The sequence below is a fragment of the Lampetra planeri genome, chromosome 1, assembly GCF_965212315.1.
Source record: "Lampetra planeri chromosome 1, kcLamPlan1.2.h2, whole genome shotgun sequence".
NCBI classification, from domain to species: domain Eukaryota; kingdom Metazoa; phylum Chordata; class Hyperoartia; order Petromyzontiformes; family Petromyzontidae; genus Lampetra; species Lampetra planeri.
In genome coordinates this window covers 6,595,432-6,609,529 of record NC_136107.1, presented here as the reverse complement: position 1 = coordinate 6,609,529, position 14,098 = coordinate 6,595,432, and the positions used below count along the sequence as shown (strand labels likewise).

General features: G+C 41.8%; 1 protein-coding gene across 1 annotated transcript in view; it reads left to right on the top strand.

Annotated features, from left to right (window-relative positions):
- Positions 1–14,098, top strand: part of PAXIP1 (PAX interacting protein 1) — an 88,966-nt gene that overhangs the window by 1,722 nt on the left and 73,146 nt on the right. The window contains exons 3-4 of the mRNA XM_078616301.1: positions 1,939–1,982; positions 4,254–4,317. Coding sequence (XP_078472427.1) covers positions 1,939–1,982; positions 4,254–4,317 — 108 coding nt within the window. The remainder of the gene's footprint in view (positions 1–1,938; positions 1,983–4,253; positions 4,318–14,098) is intronic.

The following is a 14,098-nucleotide window of genomic DNA, read 5'->3' as shown; positions in this document are numbered from 1 at the left end:
TTAGGAGATCATAGATGAATAGGTAAGACCAACTAACAGTTCTGCCCACCATGTTTACAGTATTTGTATATTTTTGTATATTTTTACAAAGCACAACATTTCATAAAAATGGCTATAGAAATTGCATTAATGGACTTAGTGTTTTTACTTATTGGAAACTAATTGGCAATATCCCTTTGATAATGCAGCGGGTTGAAATTACATCTATAAAAAAACTTTTTTTTACACAATTAACCATCACAACATGATATTATGTGGAAAGCATTTGTGGTTTATTGGCTAATAAATTACTGGGACATTGTGGGAAGTCGCAAGTGTTGAAAGATTGACCACTCGTAGGAGTGGAGAATTCCTTCAGCTGCCTCAGCACCATGGGTGAAAATTAGCAGTGCCTCACACGTGTTGGAGTTTGGAGACCCATAGAGTAAAAAAATAGGGTTTAGGTGGACTGAGGTATTTTATAATTAACCCATTTTAGCAAACATTTTAGCCAATCGATACATCATGGAAAACACTTAAAACTATGTCAAAGAAATTAAAGGTAGTGGAGACAATTTAATAAGAGCAAATAACAGATGAGGCTAAAGGTTATATTTAACACCTAGGCTTTCGCGACCAATATTCAAAATTATTCATAATATGGGTTTTTGGGTCGGATCGCGTTATTTATAAATGTGTCGCGACCCTCCACCACCCGACACGGCCAAACAGTAAAAAATGTGTCACGTTTTTCAAAGGACAAAATAATTCACTTCTTTAGCCCACCGGTGTGTTGAAGAGAGAATCAACAGCATTTTTAAATTTGAGTACGACGTTTTGCTGATAATTACAATCAGCTTCATCGGGCAAGATATTATAAAGGTTATATTATTTGAAGCACTTAAATTTAACCACATCTTAAAATTCTGTATTGAAAGAGCCACATAATTGTCACTATTTTGAAGAAGAGGGATATTTGAAGGGAAGTGGGGGGTGAAATACTACAGGGAGAGAAAGCAAAGAGATGACCTTCATGCTCAAGAGTTTACATATATTTTTTCAGTTTCCATTTAGACAATTCATCTCGTTCTCATTAAAATATTGCGCACAAGTGTCATTCATATTCATGTTGCGATTTCACTCGTTAAATTGTACATGTATTAGTAATGGTACATTGGACACATTTCAGATATACAGTACTAGGCTTGTGTGCAAAATAATATGCTTGTGTATTGGGTAGACACTTTTTAGAAATGGTGTATCTGGTGTTTGGTGTATTGGATGTTTAATATCTCGCCTGGTATATAGGAGGGTGTGGGTTCAATCCCAACCAAGACACCTGTATATTTGGAGTTTGCATGTTCTCCCCGTGATCGTGTGAATTTTTCTCCGGGTCTTCCCATTTTTCCCTCCACATTTAGAATCAACATGCGTTTAGAGTATTTGGTTGCTAGAAATTTCCAGATGATAAGCCGACACTTCAAGCAATCATTTGTGGCCAGGTCCTTTATAAAAAAAGAACTATACAGTAAAACGTTGGATTGCGAGCATAATTCGTTCCGGAAACGTGTTTGTAATCCAAAGCACTCGTATATCAGTTGTAATCACGTGACGCTCGGCAGACAAAGCGTATACGTACTACGCATATTGCAAGACCTCGCTCATTTATCAACTTAACATTTAAAAATGTTGCTCGTCTTGCAAAACACTCACAGACCAAGTTACTCGCAATCCAAGGTTTTACTGTATATCTCAGTGGGCCTTACCTGGTAAATAAAAAAATAGTTGAATAGTTTATTTTTATTTGAACTTACCATTGTTTCATTGTACAACATATTTAATGTGAATATGCTAGAAAACATTGCACTGTCCATATCTAAACATGATTATGAAGTTAGAATGTAATTTTTTTCATTTAAATCTGTTTTAATGCACTGTGGCTTTTTTTTCTCCATTCAGCCATCGTGGGTGATGCTGTCTCTGAGATGTGGAGTCCTGCTGCCGTATCCTTTAACAAAAGAACATTGAGTTGCGTGCATCACAAACCATCAGATATTGTACATGCAGAATCAACATGTCAACACAAAAGTCACATTTGAAAATCAAAAGAAATTGTATTTTGGTAATTGGTTTTCGAAAATGTCAACCTTTGTTCACATTTTATATGACCACTTCCTGCAGATGATGGTCTGACCAGGAAATGCTGTGCCAGGAGGTGTCCACACATTAGGAAGCTTGAAAGCTCATATCCTGTTTGGGGTCAACTTAGCCCATAATATGGTAATTATACAATGAGTGCCATTTTGCCAGCCATCCAACAGTGAGTGGTCTTACAGACTTGTTCCATCTCCCTGCAGAGGAATGTCATTTCCACCACAGGCTCAGGACCACCAACGCACATTAACTGCACAATACTCGGTTGGGTTTCGGGACACTTTAAATTATCTGCATATTGTGGTATGAACGCATATCGATATACTGCATTTATCCTGAAATATCTTTTGTAAATATTTTTTCATTTAATGTTATAATATAGTTTTCATGATTATTTTGCAAAACTTCCTTAAAGTAGGAACTGTCATTTAATATATTAAAGGGTAATTGATAGGCCTTCTTACGTACGTGTCTTGAGGTTTTTTGACACATACATATAAATCAACTATATGAAATACAGTGTCATAGAATTGTTAGTTTTTTGGTATATTTGCTATACTTTAGAAAATGCCTTTTCCCCCAATATGATTTTTACGAGCAGTTTGAACACAAAAAATTATCCAGGCCTTTTAGTACCAACAGGGTAATGTAATCCAACATGTTGAACATGAGATTGGAGTTTTCACTGTCAAACATTTACCTGCAGACCTATGAGGTGGTCAGTAGAGGGCAGTACATCAGCTTTGTTATTGAACTTTCGCACTGTAAATAACGAACTCCGCTCATAAGAGGTGCGGGGGAAGGACAGTCTTATATCCTCATGAGTGCATTGGTTTATTCACAAGGCATTGGTTAAACATCGCAATGAGCCGTGAGATGCAGAAAATCCTTAGTCTTGAGACTCTGAGAATCCTTTTTGGATATTGAGGACCACATCAAATATTCATAATTCCTGGTGTTATGTAAAAAATCAACAACATTCATCCTTGTAGATACCGTTATGTTTTAACCAAAAACATTTGGTTGCTTTATAATAAATAGTAGTTTATGCCGAAGCAGTGTTTTTTTTATCAGGTGGATGGTTTTCTCCGAGACTAGTGCCTTGCCAAAAGCACAGAGCCATTGAGCCGTTTTGTTTCTAGGTTGACATTTAGACAGCCGACAGAGATTAAATCAGGTTCACATGTGTATCACATTGAACATTGATATACAGGTAGTCCCCGAGTTACGATGGTCTGACTTACGATATTTCGATTTTACGATGGCGATAGCGATACGACAAAATTGCCATCAACAACCTAACATCGTTCAAGTATGCAGACGACGGACAGAATCTTGGTGAGTACAGTCCAATATGGTACGTTACGATACGTTCAATACATATATGATACGTAGCTTTAGCGATTTCATTTTAAGGTTACCACGATACGATACGTTCAATGCATGTTAAAAGTTTTTATAGCAGATAGGATTGTTTCCTGAAAAAACGTTATTAAATTGCAGTTCATATAGGTAGGCTAAGAATTTACATCGTTTTTTTTGCTTTACATTTTACTGTGCAATACAGTATTGTAATTAATAAATACATACAGAATATAGTTTATACAGTACGGTACTGTAAATTGCTCTGTTTTGCTAAATTATCACCATTCTTTTAGACTCCTGGGTAGGCTAGGCCATCTTCGACTTACGATGGGGTCGTCGTAATGCATCTCCATCGTAAGTAGAGGATTACCTGTATATGTATGTTGAACTTCTTTCACACCGTACGTAGCCAGCCGTGCTAAAATCCCAATTGCACTGTATTGACACAAGGGTTAATTGTAAGAGATTTTTATTTTTCATGTCAAGACAAATGTCACAATTGGAATATAATTGGTCGAAAGTTAAAACAAAATTATTTCATCCATACTCAACGCTTAGTTTCCCACACCTCCAAGTAGCATGGTTGGCTACATACGGTGCGAAATAAGTTAAACATACCTACATACATTATTTCTCTAGAGATTAGTGAATGTGGAATGCTTTTTAAGTGGTTAAAAATCAGCACTGCACACATTGCATGTTGGTGGTGTTCCTGTGTGTTCCTGTTATTTTCTGTGACGGACCTTCATCGCCAGTGTAACGGGATTCTCTCCAGACACGGGTCAACCATTCTTGGGAGTCACAGCATGTTTATCACAGGTAAGATCACTTGGTGTGAATTTTACTGCAGTTTTGTTGCACTAAAGCCACGATTTCTGCGATTGTGTCTGCAGAGGATACATACATAGACTGACACACACACATGAACTTACACACACATATGAACTTACACATCGACGCACACACACACATGGACTCTCACACACATACACACATTGCCGTACACACATCGACTGACACATAGACTCCCACACAAACATACATGTACTCCCACACGCACATACAGTGAGGGAAAAAAGTATTTCCCTCATTAAAAGGCAAATCAATTTATAACATTTTTGACATGCGTTTTTCTTGATTTTGTTGTTATTATATCTCTCACTGTTCAAATAAACCTACCATTAAAATTATAGACTGATCATTTCTTTGTCAGTGGGCAAACGTACAAAATCAGCAGGGGATCAAATACTTTTTTCCCTCACTGTAGAGGCACACACACATGGACTCACACGCACACATGGACTTACGCACACACACACACATGTACGTACAAAGACACACATGTATGTACAGACACACACATGGACTCATACGCACACGTGGACCAAAACACACACAGAAAGAAATGGACTTACACTGACTCACATGGAGCGACGCACACACAGCGACTAACACACACGCACATCGACTGACACAAACACACAGACATATCGACTCACACACACAAACACATCGACTCACACACATACAGAAACATCGACTTACACACACACATCGCGGCAGACATGCACATCGACCCACACTGACACATGGACTTAGACGCAGGCATTATTATTGTGAAAAGTAACTGAATTAAAAAAGAGGAGTCTACACACGCACACCACGCACACACATTGACTAACACACGCACATGGACTTACGCACACACACATCGACGGTATGCACTCTCACTACAGCAGTGCACACGGACAGTGGTGGTACCTGCTTAAACTGCAGCAGTGCAAACTGACTGGTGGTTCGTGGTATCACTACAGCAGTGGCTAGTGACTTTGGTGTAACCTGCTATCAGTACAGCAGTGCATAGTGACTGTGGTGGTAGCTGGTATGATTACAGCACTGCATACAGTAGTGGTACCTGCTTTAGCTACTGCAGTGCATACGGACTTTGGTACCTGCTTTAACTACAGCAGTACATAGTTACTGTGGTGGTCCCTGCTATAATTACAGCAGTGCAAAGTGTGGTGGTACCTGCTTTCCCTACATAATTGCATGCATACTGTGGTGTAAGCTACTATGATTAGAGCAGGGCAAGCGACAGTGGTGGTACCTGCTATGATGACAGCAGTGCATAGTGACTGGTGGTACCTGATAGCACTACAGTAGTACATGCTGACTGTATAGCAATATATACGGAACTAGCGTTAAGTATCCGGCGTTGCCCGGGCGCAAAAGGCAGACACACACATGGACTTACACACAGACATCGACCCACACACATAGAAACACATCGACTTACACACACACATTGCCGCAGACATGCACATCAACCCACACGCACACATTGACTTGCAGGCATTATTATTGTGAAAAGAAGTAACTGAATTAAAAAAGAGTAGTTGTCTACACACGCACACCACGCACACACATTGACTAACACACACATGGACTTACGCACACACGGTATGCACTATCACTACAGCAGTGCATACTGTGGTGGTACCTGCTTTCCCTACAGCAGTGCATGCATACTGTGGTGTAAGCTGCTATTATTAGAGCGGGGCAAGCGACAGTGGTGGTACCTGCTATGATTACAGAAGTGTATAGTGACTGGTGGTACCTGCTAGCACTACAGTAGTACATGCTGACTGTATAGCAGTGTATATGGAATGTATAGCACAAAGTAGTAAGCAGACAGTGCCATGGTGAGGCGTAGTCCCGTGCAGAGCCCCCGGGCTCGCCTAGATTTCCCAGCCCGCCAAGGTGTGACCTTGGCAGGCTGGGGGCTGGGCCGGTCCCCCCGGCAACACGACAATAATGTGATGTAAGCGCTATAATAATGATATGTAGGGGGTTTATAGTAGTTTCAGGACGCATTGGGGTATAATTGGGGTGTGGTGGGGAGAAGAGGACATCGCACAGTGAAGAATGTACGTGTTTGGTGTGTTTTAGCTGCATGTTTAAGGCGAAAGAAAATTTGTGGCGATCGTGTGTGCGTTGCTAGGGGCAACCCATGTGGGCAGTGCAAAGTGGAATGAGATAAATGCTTATAAGACAAATTAGTGGGACTTACGTGTTATCTAAAAGCATATCATACAAAAAAGTGCGACTTACCTTGGGCGATGGCGCGTGTGCAGCTAGCTGCGTTGTGACCCAGTGCGCGGTGAAGGGAAATAAATAAATAATAGGCAAATTACCCTTAAAGTTTAATAAATATCTCCAAAAAAACGCTAAATAAACTAATTGAAAGGTGACGGACATGAAAAGGGAATTTCCTATTCCCACCGCGGGGCTTAGGGCGTGCTGGCTCGCAATTTTTTTTGGACGTAAAGGCCACCGTTCGAGGGGCAAATCCCTCGCAAGAGCACGCGCGCGGAGACTTTAATAGGTAAGAGAAGAGACTGTAGGGGGCAAGTGCTGTTAGCGAGCACCTATGAAGGCCGGCACGGCACACGAGGAGGCGGGTGACAGCACCACGCCCGGCCGCCTTTGTCTCCCCAGTGGCGATGTTCACACACCACAGCAGTTACTCGTGTGAGGCTGAGTCGACCTAGGGGAGGCCCAGGAGCGGTTAAAATAATCGTCAGCGGTGGTGGCCGTGAGTGGGAATCGAACTCGGGTCGTCAGGTTCGTAGCGCAGCGCGCTAACCACTACATTACAATGCGTTACGCTTCCACATGCGCGTGTCACGTGACAGATTTGATGTCAGCTCACTTGCTGTGCAAAAAATATATGCATTATTAAGCTCCCCCCCCCCAAAACGAAACACAAAAGTGTATTTTAATAATGTTTGCATGATGTACGGTCTGGAAAGTACCCACATGGCAATTTTCAAGTTTGTTGCATGTCGGGAAGTACGCTAAACATTTTGAACAGACACACATAATTACAACTTCGCCTTTTATATATATGTAGATTAGTAAGCAGTTACTTGTTATGATTAGTAATCAGTTGTAGATTAGTAATTAGTTGTAGATTAGTCATCAGTTGTAATGTGTATTATTTAATAACTGAACCACCCAATCACTATACCTAATCAGGTGCAGAAATCAGAGGTGGCGGAGGGGGGTTATTGTAATTATATACTACGTTAGTAATCCGTTAATTAGTATGTGTTTCCCCTATAAGGAATTGTAATATGTATTATTTAATAATATGCTTCCAGGCCGCACTAAGCCTATAGCTGTCAGAGCGATTAAAGTTATTTTTATTTCTCTCAATTTCAATGTATTCTCTAATTAGTCTTGGCCAGTAATAATTAGTTTTACACAACACTTCAACGTTATCAAAATCAATTGAGTGGCCTTGTTGGAAAGCATGTTCTGCCACTGCCAACAGTTGTGTTTCAGATAATTTAATATTTATTTGGTGTTCTTTTAGTCTAATGCTGATGCTGCGTCCCGTCTGTCCAATATAGCATCTGCCACATAAGCAATTAATCCGATATACACCTTCTGTTGATAATTTAGGTAATTCGTCTTTAGTTCAAGTTACTAGTTTTTGAATTTTGTGTCCTGTACCAAATCTTACTTTAATGTGTTGCTTTTGCAAAACACAGGCTAATTTGACAATTACTCCTGAGATATAGTGTTGCATTTCGATCTTGATTTGGCATTCAATGCTCTGTTAATTTGAGCATTATTGTAGCCATTCTGTCTTAGTGCTTCTTTAACATGTTTAATCTCTCTCCCTCGACTTTCACCATCTGACACTGTTTTAGCCCGATGTCTTGATAAGAGAGGATTTCTGAGCTGGGTGATGATGTGAATCTGCATTCAAATAGGCATCAGTGTGCGTTCACTTTCGGTATACGCTGTGTGTTATTTTGCCATTTAGGCCATGTCCAAGCAAAATATCTAGGAAAGGGAGTCTGTTATTCACTTCCGTTTCTATGGTGAACTGGATGGCTGGGTTGTGTGCATTGAGATGCTTTAGAAATTCATTAAGTGTATCTTTACCATGTGGCCAGACAACCAAAGTGTCTTCAACATATCTAAACCAAAAAGATGGTTTTAATGTATATGAGGCAAGTGCTCTTGTTTCAAAGTTTTCCATGTACAGATTTGCTATAGCAGGAGATAATGGAGAGCCCATTGCTGCTCCTTCCTTTTGTTTAAAGAAATCACCTCTCCATAAGAAGTAAGTGTTATTTAAACAATGGTCAGGTAGTTTTGGAATATCTTTTGGTAAACCTGCATTCTTTACTAGTGTATCAAGTAATTTAAGTGACTCGTTAACTGGAACCTTAGTGAAATCACATCATTGGGTTAAATGATGACGTCACCCTGCTGCTCTATTTAAGACTGGGAGCAGGTGGAGGGCTTCACTATTCTGGCAAATCGCCCGATGATCCTGGATGTAATTACAAGCAAAACGTAGTACTCAAAAATTGGAAATGTTGTGAATTCACTCTTCAACACACCGGTGGGCTAAAGTAGTGAATTATTTGTCTTTTGTCAACGTGACACATTTTTTACTGATTGGCCGTGTAGGGTGGTGGAGGGTTGCGACACATTTATAAATAACGCAATCTAACCCAAAAACCTTTATTAGGAATAATATTGGTCGCGAAAGCCTATGTGTTAAACCAAAATTATAAAAGGCTTACAGAAGTCCAAAAGTGGGGGGTAAATAGTTGATCTAAAGGTTTAGAAAATTGTCAACCCCACCTCAAAAATTTGTTTTACCCCCACGTAGGCATATATACCTACACACCCTACATACAATAGAGTGAGTAATATCTAGTGACTCTATCGTAGTGTCTGACTCTACAATAGTATCTGGCTCTACAGTCATATCTACTGACTCTATATTAGTATCTATTGACTATAGTAGTATCTACTGACTATAGTAGTATCTGCTGACTGTAGTTGTATCTACTGACTGTACAGTAGTATCTACTGAGCCCAGTAGTAGCTACTGACTGTAGTAACTACTGACCGTAGTATCTACTAACCCTAATGTAGTATCTACCGACTATAGTAGTAAATACTAACTCTATAGTAGTATCTGCTGACTCGATAACAGTATCTACTGACTCTATAGTCGGTACTACTGACTCTGCAGCAGTATATACAGACTATAGTGGAATCTACTGACTAGAATTATCTCTTGACTCTAGTAATATCTATCGACTCTATGGTAGTATCTACCGACTCTATAGTAGTATCTACCGACTATAGTAGTAACTACTGACTCTGCAGTAGTATCTACTGAATCCATCGTAGTGTAATAAAGGTCGTGGAAGCGACTTCTGGAATCCGTACTCTTAGTTTTTTCGGTAAAGTCACGTAGGTAAAAAATGAAATTAAAATTCATAAAAAATAAAATAGAATAAAAAAATCACGACGTTTCGGAGGCAACACAAGTCTCCGTCATCAGGTGGGACCGTCACAGCCAGATTTGCTGTATCAAGTGAGGCAGGGATTCTAAGTTGCAAGTTCTTAAATACATGTTAAGGGGGAGGAGAGGGGGGGAGCTTATCAGAATGTGGTAGCCAATGAATGGAACGTATCGGGAGGGGGGGCTAAAAGAGAGCACGAGGTGCACGAGGTGCACGTGGACATGTTTGTGCGCAAGTCCCTGTTGGTGCGCATGATAACGTATTGGAAGGGTGGGGGGGGCTAAAAGCGCACGAGGTGCACGTGTACGTGGACATGCCTGTGCACAAGCACCTGTTGGTGCACATGATAGAAGAGAACAAAAATGCCCATGTTGTTTTTACCAGTGTTGGCTGACAATAAAGAGAGTAATGTTAAACGCTGGGGATGTTAACACTCGGTAAAGTAAAATAGTGCCTGTCACATAAGATGGTCCAAAAATGCGTAGTTAAATCTTTTTTGCATGGTTAATAACAACTTTCCAATGATTAGTAAGTTTGTACCCATCATCACGGTTGAAATTATGTCTGTGTTTGTATATCTGAATGGCTTCGTGTACAAACCTTTGATGGTAGCCAGAGGGTTTGCAGAGCACCTTGGTCTCGGAAAAAACAATATCATGAGAGCCCACCGCGTTGTAGCAATGATCGGCAACGGCGGAAGACTCAATTTTGCCGTGTTTCAAATCTGACTTGTGCTCGCGGACACGATCAGAGACATGACGTTTCGTTTCCCCAATGTAACAATCACCACAGCTGCAACTCAGTTTATAGACTCCAGGGTATTGCAAGTCAGGGATGACATCCTTCACAGATGGAATTAGATCACGGATTTTATGTACTGTACTGAATCGGACTTGGATCTTATGTTTGTTTAGAATTTTGGAGATATTTTTGGTCACGCCTGCTATGTATGGCAACGTGATAGTTTTGATCGGAGTTTCAAGTGGCTGTTTCTATATGGTGGGAGAAACAGCTTGGCGGATGGTGCGGTCAGAGTATCCGTTCATCCTGAGGGCCCCGATGTACATGTCTTAATTCACTGGCCAGGTGGTGTTGGTCAGAAATGCCATGAGCTCTGTGGTATAGCGTTTTGATGAGAGAAGCAATACCCTGGAGTCTATAAACTGAATTGCAGCAGTGGTGATTTTTACATTGGGGAAACGAAACGTCATGTCTCTGATCGTGTCCGCGAGCACAAGTCAGATTTGAAACACGGCAAAATTGAGTCTTCCGCCGTTGCCGATCATTGCTACAACGCGGTGGGCTCTCATGATATTGTTTTTTCCGAGACCAAGGTGCTCTGCAAACCCTCTGGCTACCATCAAAGGTTTGTACACGAAGCCATTCAGATATACAAACACAGACATAATTTCAACCGTGATGATGGGTACAAACTTAGTAATCATTGGAAAGTTGTTATTAACCATGCAAAAAAGATTTAACTACACATTTTTGGACCATCTTATCTGACAGGCACTATTTTACTTTACCGAGTGTTAACATCCCCAGCGTTTAACATTACTCTCTTTATTGTCAGCCAACACTGGTAAAAACAACATGCGCATTTTCGTTCTCTTCTATCATGTGCACCAACAGGTGCTTGTGCACAGGCATGTCCACGTACACGTGCACCTCGTGCTCTCTTTTAGCCCCCCCCCCTCCCGATACGTTCCATTGGCTACCACATTCTGATAAGCTCCCCCCCTCTCCTCCCTCTTAACTTGTATTTAAGAACTTGCATCTTGGAATCCCTGCCTCACTTGATACAGCAAATCTGGCTGTGACGGTCCCACCTGATAACGGAGACTTGTGTTGCCTCTGAAACGTCGTGATTTTTTATTTGATTTGATTATTTTTTATGAATTTTAATTTCATTTTTTACCTACGTGACTTTACCGAAAAAACTAAGAGTATCAATCCTTGCAGTCACGAAAGCTTCAATTCTAGAATTCTGGAATCCGGTCTTTATTTGTCTTTTGTTCACAACACTCCTATCTTACTCCTTCATGCTGCTGACAGACAGCGTGAGAGGGAGAGAGAGAGAGACACGCGCGGCCACGTGGCAGCCTGGACCCCCTCCAGCGTGGCCTCACCCTCCGTTCGTTCCAGATCTGACCACGTGTTGTCCGTCTCCACCCCTTTTAATACTCGGGTTACGTGGTACCTTTCCACCAATCCTGGTTAACCTCTATGGAATCTTCTAGACTCCATCGTACGTTTCCAGGACCGCGCCCCTGACTCGTCCCCCCATTGGCTGTGGCTAAAGCCAGCAGATCCAATCCTCTACTTACAGATGTCACCTTCCCATTACGTCAGGGCCACGCCCCTAGACTTTCCCCCATTGGCTATGGGCCAGGACCGGTAGAGCCAATCATCGTAACGAGGTGTGATCCATCAGCAACCCGGATATATCCTCACATTACAGTAGTACCTACTGAATCTATAGTAGTATCTATTGACTATAGTAGTAACTACTAACTCCATAGTAGTATCTGCTGACTCTATCGTAGTATCTACCGACTCTATAGTAGTAAATACTGACTCTATAGTAGTATCCACTGACCATAGCAGTATCTACTAACTCTACAGTAGTATCTACTGACTCTAGTAGTATCTAATGACCGTAGTAGTATCTGCTGACTCTATAGTATCTACCAACTCTAGTAGTATCTACCGACTCTATAGTAGTAACTACTGACTGTATAATAGTGAAATGGTTCGATAGAGGCGCACACACTGTTATGGGAAGGCAACACTATTTATTAACACTGATAACAACTGGCGTGGCCAAGCCAGGAGGGCTACTGCTTGGCCATGCTGACTTGAGGCTTGACTTCACTCTTCATGAGGCGTCTTCATGAGGCATCTTCATCCCGGACCCGAGCAGCCCCGCACCAGGTGCGGAGCCCGCTTATATGCACCTCGGCGTGGCCAGGCCACACCCAGGCCATGCCCACCTTCGAAACCCTCGAAGGTTCTGCTTCTGGCCACGTGGTCTCCAAGGTCCCCCTGGGGCCCTCGGCCCCCACCTTGATCCGGTCACGTGTCCGGCCGGGTTCATACAGAGTGCCACGGCCTCAGACAACCCCCGTGGCACGGACCGACGGCTTCCAGGCTCCCCAACCCGGCCGTGACGTCATTCCCACATTCACACGTAGTGACGTCATGTTTGTGTACAGACCCACACGGTAGTGACGTTACAAGTCACTACAGTAGTATCCACTGACTATAGTAGTAACTAACTCTATAGTAGTAACTTCTGACTCTAGCCGTATCTGCAGACTCGAAAGTAGCATCTGCTTACTCTATAGCAGTATCTAATGACTCTACAGTAGCATCTACCGACTCTGCAGTAGTATCTCCCGACTTTACAGTAGCATCTACCGACTCTGCAGTAGTATCTCCCGACTTTACAGTAGTATCTAATGACTAGTAGTATCTGCTGGATCTACAGTCGTATCTATTGACTCTATAGTATCAACTGACTATAATAGTAACTATTAACTTTATAGTAGTATCTGCTGACTCTATCGCATCTACCGACTCTACAGCAGTATAAGCCTACTGTAGTAGTATCTACTGACTATATAGTATCTACTGACTCTATAGTCGTACCCACTGACTATAGTAGTAACTAACTCTATAGTAGTAACTTCTGACTCTAGCCGTATCTGCAGACTCGAAAGTAGCATCTGCTTACTCTATAGCAGTATCTAATGACTCTACAGTAGCATCTACCGACTCTGCAGTAGTATCTCCCGACTTTACAGTAGCATCTACCGACTCTGCAGTAGTATCTCCCGACTTTACAGTAGTATCTACCGTCTCTACAGTCGTATCTACCGACTCTATCATCGTATATACGTACTCTATAATAGTATCTATCGACTTTATAGCAGTTAACTACTTAACAGAGTGCCGTGGTGAGGCTTAGTCCCGTACATATTCCCTGGTCTCGCCTAGATTGCCCAGCCAGCCGAGGTGGCACCTTGGCAGGCTGGGGCTGGGCTGCTACACCCCCCCCCACCGCCCGCTCTACAATAGCAGTAACTACAAACTCTACAGTAGCATCTACCCACCCTATAGTAGTAACTGCACACATTGGGGTGGGGGGGGAGAAGAGGATATCACACTGAAGAATTTACCTCAGTCTTGTGTATTTTTTTTTGCATTTTTTACGCGAATGATCATTTTTCTCTGCCCCACCGATTGCGTGTGAG